Below are 18,808 nucleotides of genomic sequence, written 5' to 3'. Positions count from 1 at the left end.
ATATTGTATCAACAGAGGGCTGATCCAAAGTTCAATTAATTCAGTGGGAGAGACACCCATTCATTTTAATGGGTCTTGAATTAGGCATCGAATTTCTTTAATAGACCTATAAAGGTCTTTGTAAAAATACAAATAAATGATATCATATGGTCCTCCTCTAACCACTATTATGTTGACATGCTCTAGTAGATTAATAAGCAAGATTTAATGTTATAAAAAACATGCTTTTGTGTCCTATCATACCATGTTCTTCTGGATATTTTATAATCCTCTTTTTCTTTTCAACTATCACAGAAAATCTTAGCCCTGTTACTCAACTTATTTAAAGAAGCCATTTAATATTATATTAATATACACCATGAAACTAATAGGGTTAGTTTTTTCCATATAAAATTTCATACAATTGGTACAATACCTCACATTTGCTACTGGATCATGGGTAAGCTCGAGCACAGGTAGAAAGAAGTATTTACAGAAGAATGATTTGGAAAACAGTTCCATAATGAATTCACAGGTGTCTAAAAAGCGAAGTCTGTTCCAGTAACTTTTTCCTTGGCCCAGCTCTGGAAAATAAAACCCCAGAAAGGTTATCTGTAAAGTTTTAAAAATGAAATAGATCATGTCAAGGATTAGCCTGAGACTACAAGTGATTTTAATGGTTGTGATGGGGTCAATAAACTTGTCACAAACCCCAGCATGTCAGCCTATCTCAAATTCACTCTCTGGTTGAAATCCTGACCCCACTGAAGACAGTGCAGTTTTGCCTCTGATTTCAATGGGGGCCAGACTATCATCCTCTGTGTTTGATTAGCCCACTGAAACGTCAGAACTACCAAGTGACACAGCTGGTACATGGAACAGAAACTCGTGCATTTCACGCCACATATCAGGTGCATGAAGCTAGAGCTGTGCAAACACTAAGGATCATTAATGAGGGCTTTTCATCCTTCTATGCAATTTTTGAGGAACTACAGTACAGATCAGTAGGTCAAATTTGTCAGCTGCTTTTAAATTATTTAAATCCTCTATAAATTATTCATTTTTCAGATAATGTATCATTCAGCACTCTTTAAAATGCAGCCTCTAGTGTTCTATTTTCTAAGAAAAACTGTGCTTTGTATAATACAACACCTTCAGCTAAAAATACTGAATTCCAGCAGTGTGGGTTTACAGGATCTTTCAGCATATGGTAAATTTCCTGCATAGACTCTTCCTGCTGAGTACTTTGCATAGCTGTGGTACATATTCACATATCTTATCTGATGACACTGTGGACCAAACTGGTGGTCCCGTATGTCTTCTGAATATTGTTTCTTCATTGATGATATGGTTACAGAGTACAATCCTAAGCACCATCTCCTTTTCATTTACCAGAATTAATTTGCTTCTCATAAAATAATCAAGAAAAATTACTGCTTACGTTCAATCAGTTTCTGAATCACTTCATGCCTCTGTTCTTGTTTGCGATTATAGCGTAAATAAACACAGAGAGTTCGAGCAGCCGCTTTTTGGACAGGGAGAACATTCTTAAAAGAAACAGGAAATACAGATAAACATCTAAAGGCATGTATAGGTACTTCTGGACACACTATCAACTACAAGAGAAAAATAAGACAACTCATCAGGTTCCTTCTGAAAGTGTGATATTTTGGCATGTGGTTTTATTTTCCTTTTTTTCCCCTTGCAATATATTCTACATTATTTTTTCATTCTAAGGGTAACAGATATTACACTTCAAGTTGAAATACTTTTTAATGTCCACTCAGATCAAGTATTTTTACAAATAGACTCCATTAATATTTAATTAGACCTCTTTTTTAATTCAAACAATGTCACTTTTCAGACTGATAACAGCCAAACAATAACTTATAGGCACAGCTGGTTGAAAACATTTAGTTCCATAAAATGCAGGAACAAACTCAGATGTTTAAAAAGGTCTGAATGTTTAACACTGAACCTGTATTGTGCTCTAGGCACATGTAGAACATAACTTACTGTATACTGCATTTTGATTTCAGCTTTTGTGGGTCTGCAGGGCTCCTGATGTGTGTAGTATTTACAGACCTATAATTTTGGCCCATGATTAAGGCTAAGATTTGTCATGGTTATTTTTAATAAAAGTCACGGACTGGTCACGGGCAATAAACAAAAATTCACGGAAGCCGTGACCTGTGACTTTTACTGCTGCGGCTCCATGGTTTCCCCTGCCACTGTGGTAGCTGGGAGCTGTGGGGATCCCCTCCACTTGTGGCAGCTGGAAGCTGCGTTGGGGAGGGGCGGCCCTCTGCCCAGGGCAGCTAGGAGCTGAAGGGTGACCATATTTCCCAAAGAGAAAATGGGACACCTTCCGCCACTCGCCCAAGTCGTCCCCCACCCCCTGCACAAGGCTGTCGCCCATTGCTGGAACCCTGAGGAGGGTCCCCTCAGGAGTCTGTCACCTGTCCCTAGAACCTTGCAGCCCTTCCTCCACCCCCATCACCTGTTGCTGCTGTTGGCCTGTCACTGGAACCCTGTCAAGGCCCCACTGATTGCCAGCTCCAGAGTGCTGCAGCCCCTGGGAGAATGTCATGGAGATCTCTGGAAAACTTATGAGGAGAGCCTGAGGGAACTGGGATTGTTTAGTCTGCAGAAGAAAAGAATGGTGGGGGGGGGGGGGCGGGGATTTGATAGCTGCTTTCAACTACCTGAAGGGGGGTTCTAAAGAGGATGGATCTAGACTGTTCTCAGTGGTAGCAGATGACTGAACAAGGAGTAATGGTCTCAAGTTGCAGTGTGGGAGGTTTAGGTTAGGTTGGATGTTAGGAAAAACTTTTTCACTCAGCTATGCAAAGTACTAAGAGGGTGGTGAAGCACTGGAATCGGTTACCTAGGGAGTTGGTGGAATCTCCTTCCTTAGAGGTTTTCAAGGTCAGGCTTGGGATGATTTAGTTGGGGATTGGTCCTGCTTTGAGCAGGGGGTTGGACTAGATGACCTCCTGAGATCCCTTCCAACCCTGATATTCTATGATTCTATGAAGTCAGGGATTGCATGACTTCCATGACCCCTGTGACAGAAACGTAGCCTTATCCATGATCCAACAAAGCACTTAAGCTGTTGCTTAATTCTATCCTTATTCAAGTAAAGCACTTAGGCACATGCTTAACTTTAAGACCCACAAAAAAGAGTCATGAAAAGTGATAGTTTTCTGCAGAAAATTTTGATTTTTGTTGTTAAAAAAAAATTCTTAAAACCAAAACACTTTCAGCCAAAACCCAAAATATCTGGATTCGGATATGCTGCTGCAATACCTCATGGGAGCTGTAGTTCAGTTGCCCCACATCCTCATTCTCCTCTTGGGGCTGAATTCCCCAGTCAGACTTCATCTCCCATGATACATCATGGCTTTGGGACTCCCATAAGGTACAGTCTCCGCTCACCAAGAGGGAAGACAATGGTGTGTAACAGGATATGGAGTCCGACCAGGGAGCCTGGACAGGAGGGGAGACTGAGAGCATGAAGCAACTACAGCTCTCATGAAGCAGCACAGTACCATACCAAATTGAAATATTTTGGTTGTTGAGTGAAAACTAAAAATATGTTTTGCATTTCAGGGATTCATTTTCCATTTTCCGACAACCTCTGTTTATGGGTCAGCTTTTTATATAGTTACCAGATATTCACACTGAAGTAGGTCATGCCACTGAAAAAGTTTACCATTCATATTTTATTCATATGTGCGAAAATAATAAAGAGCTCCCACATCCTTTTCTTTTAAAAATATATTAGTTTTAACTAAAATCATTTAACTGTCATGCACATTTTCTACATTTTGTCTCATATGATTGCTAATAAGCTATATGAGGCCTGATTTACCATTGCATTACTCCACAGAAATCACTGGCATATCACTGGTGTAAAACTGGAGTGATGCAATGGTGAATTGGGCCCATCAACTTTGACCATTTATTTATATAATTTACCCACTTTCTCTACTCTCTCTATCCCTTTTTTTGTGTTTAAGCTCCTTGGTACAGGGACTGCACTTTCTACTGTTTCTGGAAATCACTTAGCACACTATTGGTGCTACCAAAAATAAACAACAAAAAATAATGCCTTTTTACAGTACTCTTTCTCCTTGATTAATTTAACAAGGCCCCAATCCAGTCTTTCTAAAGCACAATTTATTCCATGGAATTAAATGTCACAAAAGAAAGAGTGTAATATAAAGTAAGCTAAGGGATCAAGTAAAAGATTCATTTTCCAGACGAGAAAATTTTGATTTACACAAAAACATATTGAGAATCAGTAATGGCATGGGAAGGGAAATCCAGAAAAGAATACATGACAATTTCTTGAAATGTTAATGAAGTCCAACTTTTCCTATGAAAGGTGTGGGGAGGGAGGAGGGGGGGTTCTTATGTGATAAAATTAGTGAACAATCTAACTTTGTTCTATAGAAGATAGTATAATAAATACTAATTTTAAATAAAATATATAGTACATAAAGGTATTATTTATATTGTATTAGTCATTCTAAAGCATCAGAAACAAATATGAAAACAACAGAAGAGAGAGACAGCTTGGGGCTCACATTTGTCATAATGATTGTCAACATTCTGTGCAAAAAACGATAATAAATCTGATCACTTGATATGATATGAGGCAGGCATGCATATTTTTGTAGTAACTTCTCATGAGTTCTCCATTTTAAAGAAGTTGCTGCTCTCTGTTCCGCAGTCGTTAGTGCCGGAATCAAGTCAGGGACAGTCAATAACTAAAAATATAAAATAAAAACATTAAAAATTTAAAATCTCAAGTCATTATGACACAGTATTAATTGAAGCCTAAAAATTATGTTAATTTAGAAATCTACAAGACTGATTTGTTCCTATTTTAAGATGATAGCCTGTGTTTGCACATGCAAAATCCATTCATCCAATCATGTTGTTATATGGGCCCCCAGCAATGGACAATCTGATCACCTCCCTACATTAATAAATTTGTACTCACAGCATGCCCGTGAGATAGGGTAGTATCATCCACATTTTACAGATGGGAAAACTGAGGCACTTGTCCATGATCACAGAGGGAGTAAGTTACAGAGCTGGAAGTAGAACCCAGGTCTCCCAAGTACTCGTTCAGTACCCTAATCACAAGGCCATCACTCCTCCTAAAAGGATTAACTGTCTGAAGGGGCAGTTCTACATAAAGTTACGCAGATGTGCATACAAATTACTATTAGACATATGCAACTACACTTTGACTATGAAACCATAAAGATGCAATTGCACAACTTAGATGCAACTTAGCTACTATGTTTGAAAATTTGATCCCTTTTTATGCCATCATGTGCCAGCAATGTCCCTCTGCCATGTACATTGGCCAAACTGGACAGTCTCTACATAAACGAATAAATGGACACAAATCAGATGTCAAGAATTATAACATTCAAAAACCAGTCGGAGAACACTTCAATCTCTTCGGTCACTCGATTACAGACCTAAAAGTGGTAATTCTTCAACAAAAAAACTTCAAAAACAGTCTCCAACGAGAGACTGCTGAATTGGAATTAATTTGCAAACTGGATACAATTAACTTAGGCTTGAATAAAGACTGGGAGTGGATATGTCATTACACAGAGTAAAACTATTTCCCCTTATTTCCCCTCCTACTGTTCTTGTAAACTGCTGGAAATGGCCCACCTTGATTATCACTACCAAAGGTTCCCCCCGACCCCCCGCTGGTAATAGCTCACCTTTCCTGATCACTCTTGTTACAGTCTGCATGGTAACACCCACTGTTTCATGTTCTCTGTGTATATAAAATCTCCCCACTATATTTTCCACCGTATGCATCCAATGAAGTGAGCTGTAGCTCACGAAAGCTTATGCTCTAATGAATTTGTTAGTCTCTAAGGTGCCACTAGTACTCCTTTTCTTTTTACGGATACAGACTAACACAGCTGCTACTCGGAAACTTTGTGGTTATTTATTCAGACAGAAGGCAAGTATAAACTGAAAATGTTTGCATTGTGCAAAAGAGCCTTACATCTATATAATTATCTCTCCCTCTTGATATGTATATAAGTAAACAAATAAATACAAATGTCAGTTTGCAGATTTGTCAGAGTCAGGATCTGGTCCCATAATCCTTCAGTAAACAGACTCTCAGTGATTTCAATGAGCATTACATATGTGAAACAACTTCAGTACTAACCTCCTTCATGTTTAGAATTAGACTACAAAACACAGGTTGCTTACTTTGCTTTCTGATCCACTGTTTTCTCCTCCGGTAGTCATAAGTTCAAGAATTTCAGGAAGGTGACTTATCAGTGCATCTAATACCTATTTAAAGAAATGTTGGATTAATCATGTTTATAAATTTACTTGGCCTGATTCTTCTCTTGCACAAGTTTGATGCTGGTATGTCCCTAGTGATTTCAGTGGTGTTACTACTCTTTTACACCAATATAAATGAAACGAGAATCAGGTCCCATTATTTGTCCTGATGATGTTACTAAGATCAGACCCATACTACAATCAGATCTTTTAAACCAAAGTATTCACAATATAAAATATTAAAATGTAAATATCTTTCTGTGTACCTCTGCAGTTTCCAGACAGTTTAGTAAGAACTTCATCAGATATGAAAGCAAATAAATATATTTTGGACAATTTTTGCCAGATAAAACTTAAAACTCTTTTTTTATCCAGCTTTAGCAAAACTGCACTTGATAGTGTATTATATTTTACTCTGGAAATGCAGACTAACATGCCATTGAAAGTTTGGGGCATTTAAAACTAGACTAGAAATAACACTATTAAACATACTGTAGGGACAAATCCTAAATTGATGACAGATGGTTTTAGAGCCTCAATTTTTGAGTGCCCAATTGAGACATCTTAAAGGGACCTAATTTTCAGAAATGCTGAGAACCTGCTCTATGAAAATCAGGCCCTTTTAAGGTGTCTCAAGCTGGGCACCCAAAATCCATATTTATTTTTCAATATCTTGGCTCTATACAAAATAAAGTGGGCAAGATATTGGAATAATTCCACTGAAGTCAAATGAGTAGTCACATTCTAAAGGCAAGAGTTGAAATTCCTTCAGTATTTTACTGCATTGGGACTGAATTGCTTTTTTCTTATTTAATCATTTGGCCATTTCAATGGAGAACCAAAAATGTCACAACATCTTTGCAAGACGGTTAAGTATTTTACACATGGCAAAACTGAGGCAGATGAAATTTAGGTATGTAGCCCAAGGTCACACAGAAAGTCTGTGCCAGACCATGGACAAAAATCTAGGTCTCCTTTCTCTAAGTTCTGTCCCTTAATCACAACACTATTATACCTCCCCTTCAGTCAGAGAGAAAAAAAAAAACTTGAAACCTCTCCATAATCTATATATACTTAAAATGAATGGATTTACATGTAATTGTATAAATTAATCAATCTTGATAAGTTACAGGGGCAGTGGAATCCAATTTGTGGGGGGGGGGGTCTAGCACCCCTGCAATGGATATATTATTGTGATCTATGTTTCTGACCCTGCATATCCTTCTTAAGCACGTTGTTTTGTTGTTCTGCTCAAGCCAGGCAGGGCTCCAGGGCTGCTAAGGGCAGAGGCAAGAGTGAAACCCAGAGGGGCTCGAGCGGTTGCTGCAGTGCCAAGGATCGGTCTGGGGTGCAGGTAGGAAACCAGGTGATTAGGCTGGGATCAGCCACCTCTGGTGCATACCACTGGGCCCCCACTTCCCAGTCTGGAGCCAACTGCTCCACCCCAGCGAAATCCCCGTAGCTCTTCTCACTCCCCAGGGAAAGCACTCACCCCACTCCCACTCCTATCCTTGACACTCTACTTATTCCCCACTCTCAGTGCAAAGCCTCCATCCTGATACCCCAACTTTGCCTCCTTCCCCATACAGAGTACCCACCTGGACTTCTTCTGACACTCTGACTTCCTCCTGCTCCTTGATTCTCCCCATTCTCCATGCTTAGTATGTTTAGATTTCTGTATGTACCTATATGTATGTATCCATTCAAAGAGAGTTTCTGCCACCTCTGATAAATTATACCATGTTCAACCAAATTTTGAATACGATAAAAACAGGGGAGGGTTATTGAATTGAAATATCCCCCTATTTTCCTCTTTTATTTTCCTACAGTCATCGTCTTCAAAGGCACCAAGATAAATCTGAGTCTAAAATGATTCCTTGAATCTTTATAGAATATGTGAACCAAAAGTAAAACTAATCACTTCAAACATTCATTATATTGGTTTATTGTATTGTTGGTAAGCATTAATGTAAACTAAATTAATGTAACCAACAAATAAAAAAGAGCAAATATATTACCTCCAATGAATCATCCTGTAGTAGTGTTACCAGTTCTTTATGTATTACATACACACCAGAATCTAAAAGCTTAGCAACCTAAAAAATGACAGTAAGGCAAACAAACAAAAACACACTTTAGTTTCATGGAAATACAACAGTTAAAATAGCTGCATTTACTTTTCAGTATGGTTTGACTAGTAATATGAGAGTATGGATGCTGAACAAATCTCTAATATCCACAAATTGCACTTTAAAATTGTTGAAGTTATGTACTTTCCTGCTATTAGCATATAACATTGCTTTTATAACAGCATGCAAAATGAACACCAGAGCTGTTGCATAACTATTAAACATGCCATTGAGACTGGGTTAACAAGAGATTCCTTTTCTAATGTTTATATTCCAAAGGTGGGGTTGTTGTTTTTTGTTTTGTTTTGTTTTGTTTTAAAAAGAAGACCTGCAAATACTTAGAGAAACATTCAGGGCTTTTAAAACAGCCTGCTGCATGCTCCAGTAACAGAGATAACAGAGTCAGACAGCTGAATTGAAGAAATAAAGGTTGGTTTGGCATCAGCTATGGGCCCTAAGCCTCCGTAATCTTTGCAATTTGAGGTTCTCACTTCATAAACTCCAAGGCTGCTGGCACTTTTGATTAGAATTCACAAGTCATATTTAAAGTTCTGCAGTAAGCCTGATGTCAATGTTAAAACAATCAGTAACATATGGCAGCAAATAAGAGAAAAGTGTCAAGGAATCTGACTTCTCAGCCATGTGGGGTAAATCATAGCTTTCTTTTGAGGTAATACTTGATACTCTTTAATCATTTTCTTTGTATCACTTAGCTCATGCTAACAATCTGTTTACCTCCAGCTAAGAGGAAGGATATAATTTCTTTTAGGAAATGGCTACAAAGCATATTAAATCAAAAATATATCCAACTAGAGATGAGCATCATCAATTACTGATATCTGTGTGACATTTGGATGACTAATTACACTGATGACATGATAATAACACATTAACATACCCTAACTGTGCACAGCATTTCAAGTGTAATCTCACGAGTCCCTTTTACAGGGATAAAATCATTTTCTTTTATTTATTCAAATATCAGTTTAAAGGTGTCTGGAGGTAGACACACTAAGTACCGGATTCTGCAGAATTATATGCTAGTTATACAATTTCCACTACTAGCTTCAATTATCTCCTTCTACGGCAATGTTGTGCAGAGGTTAAAGCAGGGAACTGGGAGTCAAGATACACTGGTTTTATTTCTAATTCTACTACAAATTCACCGTAAAACCTTCAACAAATTGTTTAATCTCAGCCTCATTCTCCCCTGTCTATAAATTGGGGCTAATAAGAGTGAGCCCTGAGTTGCTCTGAGGCTTACAGTAAAGCTCTGCAATCCTTGGATGAAAGTCACCATCTGAAGAGTATGGATTATTACTAAATTGAGGAAGGGGATTTTACATTCATTTGTGCAATTCATTCCATTTAAAAATCATTAATACCTACACAACCACACCATCTAATATATTTAATAAAACAGGATAGCGCAGCTTATAGAAAACCAAGCAGTTAATTATAATATACATACTTGTTACATTTCTATAACTTTCTAACTCTGTTAATATTAACATTCAGTCAGTGTTTTGCCTAGACCTGGTGTTTACAATGTCTTCCCCACACTGCCAACTAAGCCCCAAATCCTACAGTCCTAGAGAAGGATTGCAGAATCAGATCAAATGCAGCATATTCTTTTCTCACATTCTCTAAGAACATAAGAACATAAGAATTGCCATACTGGGTCAGACCAAAGGTCCATCCAGCCCAGTATCCTGTCTACTGACAGTGGCCAATGCCAGGTGCCCCAGAGGGAGTGAACCTAACAGGTAATGATCAAGTGATCTCTCTCCTGCCACCCATCTTCACCCTCTGACAAACAGAGGCTAGGGACACCATTCCTTACCCATCCTGGCTAATAGCCATTAATGGACTTAACCTCCATGAATTTATCCAGTTCTCTTTTAAATCCTGTTATAGTCCTAGCCTTCACAACTGCCTCAGGCAAGGAGTTCCACAGGTTGACTGTGCGCTGAGTGAAGAAGAACTTCCTTTTATTTGTTTTAAACCTGCTGCCCATTAATTTCATTTGGTGGCCCTTAGTTCTTATATTATGGGAACAAGTAAATAACTTTTCCTTATTCACTTTCTCCACACCACTCATGATTTTATATACCTCTATCATATCCCCCCCTTAGTCTCCTCTTTTCCAAGCTGAAAAGTCCTAGCCTCTTTAATCTCTCCTCCTATGGACCCGTTCCAAACCCCTAATCATTTTAGTTGCCCTTTTCTGAACCTTTTCTAATGCCAGTATATCTTTTTTGAGATGAGGGGACCACATCTGTATGCAGTATTCAAGATATGGGCATATCATGGATTTATATAAGGGCAATAAGATAGTATCTGTCTTATTCTCTATCCCTTTTTTAATGATTCCTAACATACCGTTTGCTTTTTTGACTGCCGCTGCACACTGCGTGGACATCTTCAGAGAACTATCCTCGACGACTCCAAGATCTTTCTCCTGATTAGTTGTAGCTAAATTAGCCCCCATCATATTGTATGTATAGTTGGGGTTATTTTTTCCAATGTGCATTACTTTACATTTATCCACATTAAATTTTATTTGCCATTTTGTTGCCCAATCACTTAGTTTTGTGAGATCTTTTTGAAGTTTTTCACAGTCTGCTTTGGTCATAGAATCATAGAATATCAGGGTTGGAAGGGACCTCAGGAGGTCATCTAGTCCAACCCCCTGCTCAAAGCAGGACCAATCCCCAATTAAATCATCCCAGCCGGGGCTCTGTCAAGCCTGACCTTAAAAACTGCTAAGGAAGGAGATTCTACCACCTGCCTAGGTAACGCATCTTGAGCAGTTTAGTATTGTCTGCAAACTTTGCCACCTCACTGTTTACCCCTTTCTCCAGATCAGTTATGAATAAGTTGAAAGGACTTACCCTAGGACTGACCCTTAAAGAACACCACTAGTTACCCCTCTCCATTCTGGAAATTTACCATTTATTCCTATCCTTTGTTCCCTGTCTTTTAACCAGTTCTCAATCCATGAAAGGATCTTCCCTCTTATCCCATGACAACTTAATTTACGAAAGAGCCTTTGATGAGGGACCTTGTCAAAGGCTTTCTGGAAATCTGAGTATACTATGTCCACTGGATCCCCCTTGTCCACATGTTTGTTGACCCCCTCAAAGAACTCGAATAGATTAGTCAGACATGATCTCCCTTTACAGAAACCATGTTAACTTTTGCGCAACAATTTATGTTCTTCTATGTGTCTGACAATTTTATTCTTTACTATTGTTTCAACTAATTTGCCCAGTACTGACGTTAAGACTTACGGTCTGTAATTGCCAGGATCACCTCTAGAGCCCTTCTTAAATATTGGCGTTACATTAGCTATTCTCCAGTCATTGGGTACAGTAGCTGATTTAAAGGACAGGTTACAAACCATAGTTAATAGCTCCGCAATTTTACATTTGAGTTCTTTCAAAACTCTTGGGTGAATGCCATCTGGTCCCGGTGACTTGTTACTGTTAAATTTCTCAATTAATTCCAAAACCTTCTCTAGTGACACTTCAATCTGTAACAATTCCTCAGATTTGTCACCTAAAAAAGACGTCTCAGGTTTGGGAAGCAAATAATTCATTTAGTTTCTCTGCGATGATTTTATCATCTTTAAGTGCTCCTTTTGTATCTCGATCGTCCAGGAGCCCCACTGGTTGTTTAGCAGGCTTCCTGCTTCTGATGTACTTAAAAAACATTTTGTTATTACCTTTTGAGTTTTTGGCTAGCAGTTCTTCAAACTCCTTTTTGGCTTTTCTTATTACATTTTTACATTTAATTTAGCAGTGTTTATGCTCCTTTCTATTTACCTCACTAGGATTTGACTTCCACTTTTTAAAAGATGCCTTTTTATCTCTCACTGCTTCTTTTACATGGTTGTTAAGCCAGGGTGGCTCTTTTTTAGTTCTTTTACTGTGTTTTTTAATTTGGGGTATACATTTAAGTTGAGCCTGTATTATGGTGTCTTTGAGAAGCATCCATGCAGCTTGCAGGGATTTCACTCTACTCACTGTACCTTTTAATTTCTGTTTAACTAACCTCCTCATTTTTGCATAGTTCCCCTTTCTGAAATTAAATGCCACAGTGTTGGGCTGTTGAGGTGTTCTTCCCACCACAGGAATGTTAAATGTTATTATATTATGGTCACTATTTCCAAGCGGTCCTGTTATAGTTACCTCTTGGACCAGATCCTGTGCTCCACTCAGGACTAGATCGAGAGTTGCCTCTCCCCTTGTGGGTTCCTGTACAAGCTGCTCTCACTCATGTCTCCCTCACATTCCATCCTTCTTGCCTTTTTTTAAATCTACTCTAGCCCCACTGGTTTGGGGGGGGGCAGAATTCTTTCCCTTAATCCCAATTATTTCTCCCAAGTCCTGTCCTCCGGCCCTTTGTCTCCAAAATCTTGGACCATACTGTTTATTTACACTACTTAGATTTCCTGTCCTGGAGTTTTTCCTATCTGCTGTCCTCCTAATCCACTAAGCCAAAACTTCCCACACCAAAGTCAATGATAACTTCCTTCTAGTTAAATTTCCAGTCCCTTAAAGTATATTTTAAAACGTGTGTAGTGGATATAATTCTATATAAGAAGACTTTCAATAAATTGAAGAATTTTAGCAAATTTTCCAAAGCTTTCTCACTGGGGCACTGCGTAGTTAAAATATAACAAATGTCAATTTAAGCAGACAAATATAAAAACCACATAAAATATTAAAAAGCAAAAAAAACCAAAACAAAACAAAAAAACCTGAAGTACTGACAAAGAAACTTTCTGGACTTACTTCATACAAGCCAATAGCCATAGTGTATCTGACTGGCACTTCAGGGTCATGACAAAGACAGAAAAATGTAGAGTATAGTTCCAAATGGAAGTTTTTTGGATCCACAAAAGCAATCATGGCCTGTGGACAAATAAGATGGAATCTTTAATCCAAATGTACACATACAGGGCCAAAATGTTTGGGATTCCAGCTACTCGATGGACCACCTCTTCCCCTGTGTGAAACCACTGCTGCTGTAATCAGCAGGACACTTGAGCTAATACACACTGACTTAAAAATGGGGGAGCTGGTGATAGGACATTTTCTTTGACTGGTCCTCAACTCTGGAACTCTCTCCTACCCCTATGGTCTGACACAATTTGGATCGGCTAACTTCTGGACGTGCTGCAAGGCTTTTTCTGAAGATAGAGATTGAGAAACACAGAATAATTTGCACAGGAACCTATTATTTCATGATGAGTTAGCTAATGGGCAATTTATATTCTGAGAGATTGGGTCAGTTCCAGGAGGACAGGAAAAAGTCTTGGCATTGTGGATACGGATCCTTTAGTTTTACATACTTTAAATTAGTCTCTAAACAACTAAAACCTTCAACTGGAGCTTTTAAATACAAATAAATAAAATACATTTTTAGCCAGCAACAAAGCCAATTTCTGAAATTTTGGCTACCATTGTTTATGCACAAAACATGCATTTGCTCAAGTAAACCGGTAGATATCTAATTATGTATTTTGTGCATATTTTAAGCCAACTTAAAAAAACATGGCTGATAAGGTTGCCTACAAAGAAATTTTCCTTTAAATATAAAGGATACCTGTATACATTCAAAATAGAAGACGGATTAATCGAAACAATAGTTTTAGGCATAAAAGCCTCATTTCCATATATGTGAAAAGACCTTTTATTTAGCAAATACATAAGGGTTCATAAATTAGATGCATATCTAACTCATTCGGAGCTAAATCCTGTGCCCCTTGTATATGCTGGAGATCACTGATGACAGGAACCTCTTGGTCAAAACTCACCACTGGTTTTCTGTGATTTGGTGATGAGGATCCTTCCTCATAACTAAGGCTATGATTATGTCATGTAAGCAGGGATGGCCTTACCATAAGGCGAACTGAGGCGGCCGCCTCAGGTGCCAGACTGTGGGGGGGCGCCACTAGGAACCAGAGTGTAGAAAATTATGTGTGCTGCTGGGTGCATATGTATTCTCTCTGCTCTAGATGCACAGAGATGGTGGAGTGCTATGCTGGAGAAAGGAGGGCACAAGAGACATAACAGGCAGGCAGGAGAAAAGGTGAGAGGGAATAACAGAAAGCAGCAGGAGCTGCAGGGAGAGAGAGGAGGAGCTTCTTATGTACCTCTCTAGCACCTCCAGGAGCCTGGACTGATTAACACCAGCTTCTCAGGGAGCTTCCTGTTTCCTGCTGCTTCCCTGAACCCACTTGAGGAGAACAGGCAGTCAACTGAAGTAGTAGGAGCCAGTTTGGCCCTTAAGACACTCATATCTTCCCTCACTCAGGCCCTGCTACAAGCCTGCTTATTTATCCCCTTCAATAGAGAGTTGAGAGTCACTACAACTGGCACAGAACAGCAGTCATGAGTGAAAGAAGAAAACACCCCTCTGAGGCAGTATTCAGAAAATGAAAGAAAGCAAAGGAAGTTTTTCTATCTAAGCAGGAAGGAACTCTCCTGAGATACATAGACATAAATGTTCACGGTGAGCCTTCCGGCCCCAGTGAGGATGTGAGTGGTGAGGAGATGCCTGATCTTCCAGTTAGTCAGAGTGCAGGTGACCTGGCAGCTACTGCAGCATCCGTATTTCCATCTCAAATGGATGTAACCACGCACGTTCCTGAAGAAAAGTGTAGATCAGAGAAGAGTGTGGTGGAGGCGCAAGAAACAGCTGCTGCTGAGTTGGGTTCCTTAAGTCTAGATGATCCAGGACTGTGGACCCACTTGAGCAGTAGCCTGAGGGACTTCCTTGTACTGCATGGGCCACAGCAAGTGAAAAACTTCATGTTCCCCAAAGACAATGAAAATAGAAGTTTCCATCCAACACATTACTGGCATGAAATCCCCAATGGTGACAAAGTGGAGAGGCCATGGCTTATGTACTCAAAAACCCAGAATGCTGCATACTGTTTTTGTTGCCAACTCTTCCAGTCTAATGTTCCAGCTGCATTGGGTTCTACAGGAACAAAGGACTGGAAAAATCTGGCTAGAAATCTGGCATGCCATGAGAAGGCAGCAAATCACCAGAGAGCATTCCATAGGTGGAAAGAGCTTGAGATGAGACTAAGATTAAAGGCCACCATAGATGATCAGCATCAAGAGAGGATTGCATCAGAGTCTCTTTACTGGCAAAATGTTCTGAAAAGGCTCATTGCCATTGTGAGAATGCTTGCTACACAAAACCTAGCACTGCATGGCACTTCAGATCAGCTGTATGTGCCAAACAATGGAAACATCCTTAAAATTGTGGAGCTGATGGCTGAATTTGATGCTGTACTGCAGGAGCATCTAAGAAGAGTCACCACCCAAGAAATGTACACACACCACTACCTTGGAAAAACAAGTCAAAATCATACAGTTACTGGCAACAAAAGTCAAACAGAAGATTGTGGCAGATCTGAAGTCAGCAAGATATTACTCTGTTATTCTGGACTGCACACCTGACATCAGCCATATGGAACAAATGACTTTAATCGTGTGTTTTGCAACAACAGAAACTAGTGAAAATGTCCCTGCAATGGTGACTGTCAGAGAGCATTTTCTAGAATTTATTGACATTGATGATACTACAGGAGCTGGTATGACAAATGTGCTTCTTAAAAAGCTGGAACATATGGGAATTGTGATAGCTGACATGAGAGGTCAGGGCTACGATAATGGTGCCAACATGACAGGAAAGAACAGAGGAGTGCAGACACGGATCCGAGAGTTAAACCCTCAAGCTTTTTTGTCCCATGCAGTTCTCATTCATTGAACTTGGTGGTCAGTGATGCAGCATCAGCTTCTAGTGAGGCTGCTGAATTTTTTATGTAATTCAAAGCATCTATGTATTTTTTTCTGCATCAACTCATCGATGGCAAATTTTGAAGCAACTTCTGGGAACATGCTCTCTGACACTGAAACCACTGAGTGCCACATTATGGGAAAGTCAAGTGGAGGCGATAAAGCCTATCAAACACCAAATTGGGAAGATAGATGATTCCATGGTTGCCATTATGGAGGATAATGCTATGACAGGAACTGTTCGTGGGAGAACAGTGGCAGAGCGAAATGGAATCACCAGAAACATACATAACTTCAAATTTCTGTGTGCCTTAGTGTTGTGGCATGACATACTGTTTGAAATAAATGTTGTAAGCAAGAGACTACAAGGTGTTGACCTTCATATATCTGGAGCAATGGAACAACTGGACAAAGCAAAGTCATACCTACAGTCTTACCAGTCAGAGGGATTTCAAAAGGTTCTGAAGAGTGCACAGAAGTTGACAGAGGAACTTCACACTGAAGCTATTTTCCCACCCATTCAAGAATACAAGAGTCACCGAAGAAGAAGACATTTTGATTACGAGACACGGGATAATCCCATAAGAGACCCCAAACAACAATTCAAAGTTGAATTCTTGAACCAGGTGCTAGATTGTGCAATACAGTCAGCTGAAGAACGTTTCATGCAGCTCAAGGAACCCAGCAGTATATTTGGGATGTTGTATGATATTCCAAAACTCCTCACTATGCCTGAAGAAGACCTACACCAGCAATGCAGGGCAGTAGAGACAGTGCTGACACATGCTGACATGTGCGATATTGATGCAAGTGATTTAGGTGATGAACTGAAAGCCTTTTCAAGATACATTTCAGCAGGATCAACTCCAAAGGCTATTCTGGAAATTATGTGCACAAATAAGATGACCACCCTCTTTCCAAATGCTTTTGTTGCTCTGCGCATACTTCTAACACTTCCTGTAACAGTTGCCAGTCGAGAATGCAGCTTCTCCAAGCTGAAGTTAATAAAAACACATCTATGCTCCACAATGACACAGGAGAGGCTGGTCGACCTTGCAACCATCTCAATAGAGCATGAGCTGGCCCAGACCGTGGACCTTCAGGAAGAAGTTCAAAGCTTTGCAACCAAGAAGGCACGGAAAGCACCACTTTGATGATTCAAACAGGTAAAAATGCCAGTGTTTACTATGCAGACAAGAAAAGTTACATTTGCTGTTCAGGCGTTTGAAAGTTAAGTGTTACTTAAAATTTCTGAACAATGCATTTTAAGTTGTTAGTTCTCCTTTATTGGGGTAGGTAGCAGAGCAGTACCATGAGAGGAGTAGAAGAGGAAGAAGGCAAAATTTCAAAGTTTTGGCCCAACCGAGGAGGCATGGGGGCGTCATTTAAGCCTCAGGGGCCAAAATGTTGTGGGTCGGCCCGGCACGTAAGTAAGTCACGGAATCTGTGACTTCCATTGACCTCCGTGACATTTTCAGCCCCAAGGCTGGAGCTCCCAGCCAGCCTCCCACTCTCCCCTCCCACCGTAGCTCTCAGTCCTGTCCCCGGTGGCAGGACCCTGCAGCTCCTGGCTGCAGTGGGCAGACCCTGCTGCTCCCAGCCACAGTGGGCAGTGGGGACCCCTTGGAACTCCCACTGCAGCAGGGGGTGAGGAGACCGCACGGCAGCTCAACTCCTGTGGATGGCGGAATCCCCAGGGCTACCACTCACTGCAGGTGGCAGGGATCTCCCCAGAGCTTCCTGCCACTGTGGGCAGCAGGGCCTCCCCCCGCAGAGCTGTTCAGCTGCTGTGCGGGGGTACCCCAGAACTCCCATTCACCGCAGTGGCAGGGGACCCCAAAGCCTAGAACCGATGGGTGCTGAACTCGCCTCTCTCTCTATTTTGTCAGAGATATTTTTAGTGAAAGTCAGGCACAGGTCATGGGCTTCCATGAATTTTTGCTTATTGCCCGTGATCTGTCCATGACTTTTACGAAAAATATTTGTGACAGGAACTTAGCTTTACTCACAGCCTTCTTGGAGAATCCCTGCACTAAGTCAATTTACTTGCGCTTTGCAGAGGAGTTCGGATTTGGCTCACAATATGCTATATGGTAACAGATTTTACGTCTTACATTTATTCCTGTTTTGTGGCTAATGTGCACAATGTAAGTTTTATAAAATAGCAGTTAACTTACTGGAAAGTTGTAAGCACAGTTCTTCCTTACAGATATATACTTCTTTTCTTGCTCTAGGGTTTGAAGTTGTATCTGATTATCATTGTGTCCATTTTCCTGCTGTAAACCCAGTGTGCAAAGTTTCTTGTAAAATTCCAAAAATCTCAAGTGTTGCTCTGGAGTAAAAATTCCTTTAAAAATACAACACTAATGCTTAAGTTTCTTGTTACAGAATATCAGGGGAAAAGCTAACAATATCCAACAACTTGAGTTTGTTTCTGGAGCAATCAAATAAACCATTTTCCCTATTCATTCTCATATAATGACTCCAATAGGAACCATTTCCTTATTGCAAGTGGTAGGGAGAAATAGTGATTACAGAAAA

At 39.9% G+C, this 18,808-nt stretch overlaps 1 protein-coding gene across 5 annotated transcripts in view; it reads right to left on the bottom strand.

The window, feature by feature from the left end:
* PPP4R4 (protein phosphatase 4 regulatory subunit 4) overlaps window positions 1–18,808 on the bottom strand; it is a 126,551-nt gene that overhangs the window by 21,290 nt on the left and 86,453 nt on the right. For all 5 annotated transcript variants that reach the window (XM_007063444.4, XM_037900879.2, XM_037900880.2 and 2 more), the window contains 7 exons: window positions 18,445–18,614; window positions 13,247–13,366; window positions 8,337–8,414; window positions 6,241–6,324; window positions 4,572–4,754; window positions 1,421–1,526; window positions 416–563 (listed from right to left, as the gene is read on the bottom strand). In XM_007063444.4, the coding sequence (XP_007063506.1) occupies window positions 416–563; window positions 1,421–1,526; window positions 4,572–4,754; window positions 6,241–6,324; window positions 8,337–8,414; window positions 13,247–13,366; window positions 18,445–18,614 (889 nt within the window). The remainder of the gene's footprint in view (window positions 1–415; window positions 564–1,420; window positions 1,527–4,571; window positions 4,755–6,240; window positions 6,325–8,336; window positions 8,415–13,246; window positions 13,367–18,444; window positions 18,615–18,808) is intronic.

This window comes from Chelonia mydas, chromosome 6 (genome assembly GCF_015237465.2).
Source record: "Chelonia mydas isolate rCheMyd1 chromosome 6, rCheMyd1.pri.v2, whole genome shotgun sequence".
In the NCBI taxonomy this organism is placed as follows: Eukaryota; Metazoa; Chordata; order Testudines; family Cheloniidae; genus Chelonia; species Chelonia mydas.
This window is presented reverse-complemented; position numbering and strand designations above follow the sequence as displayed.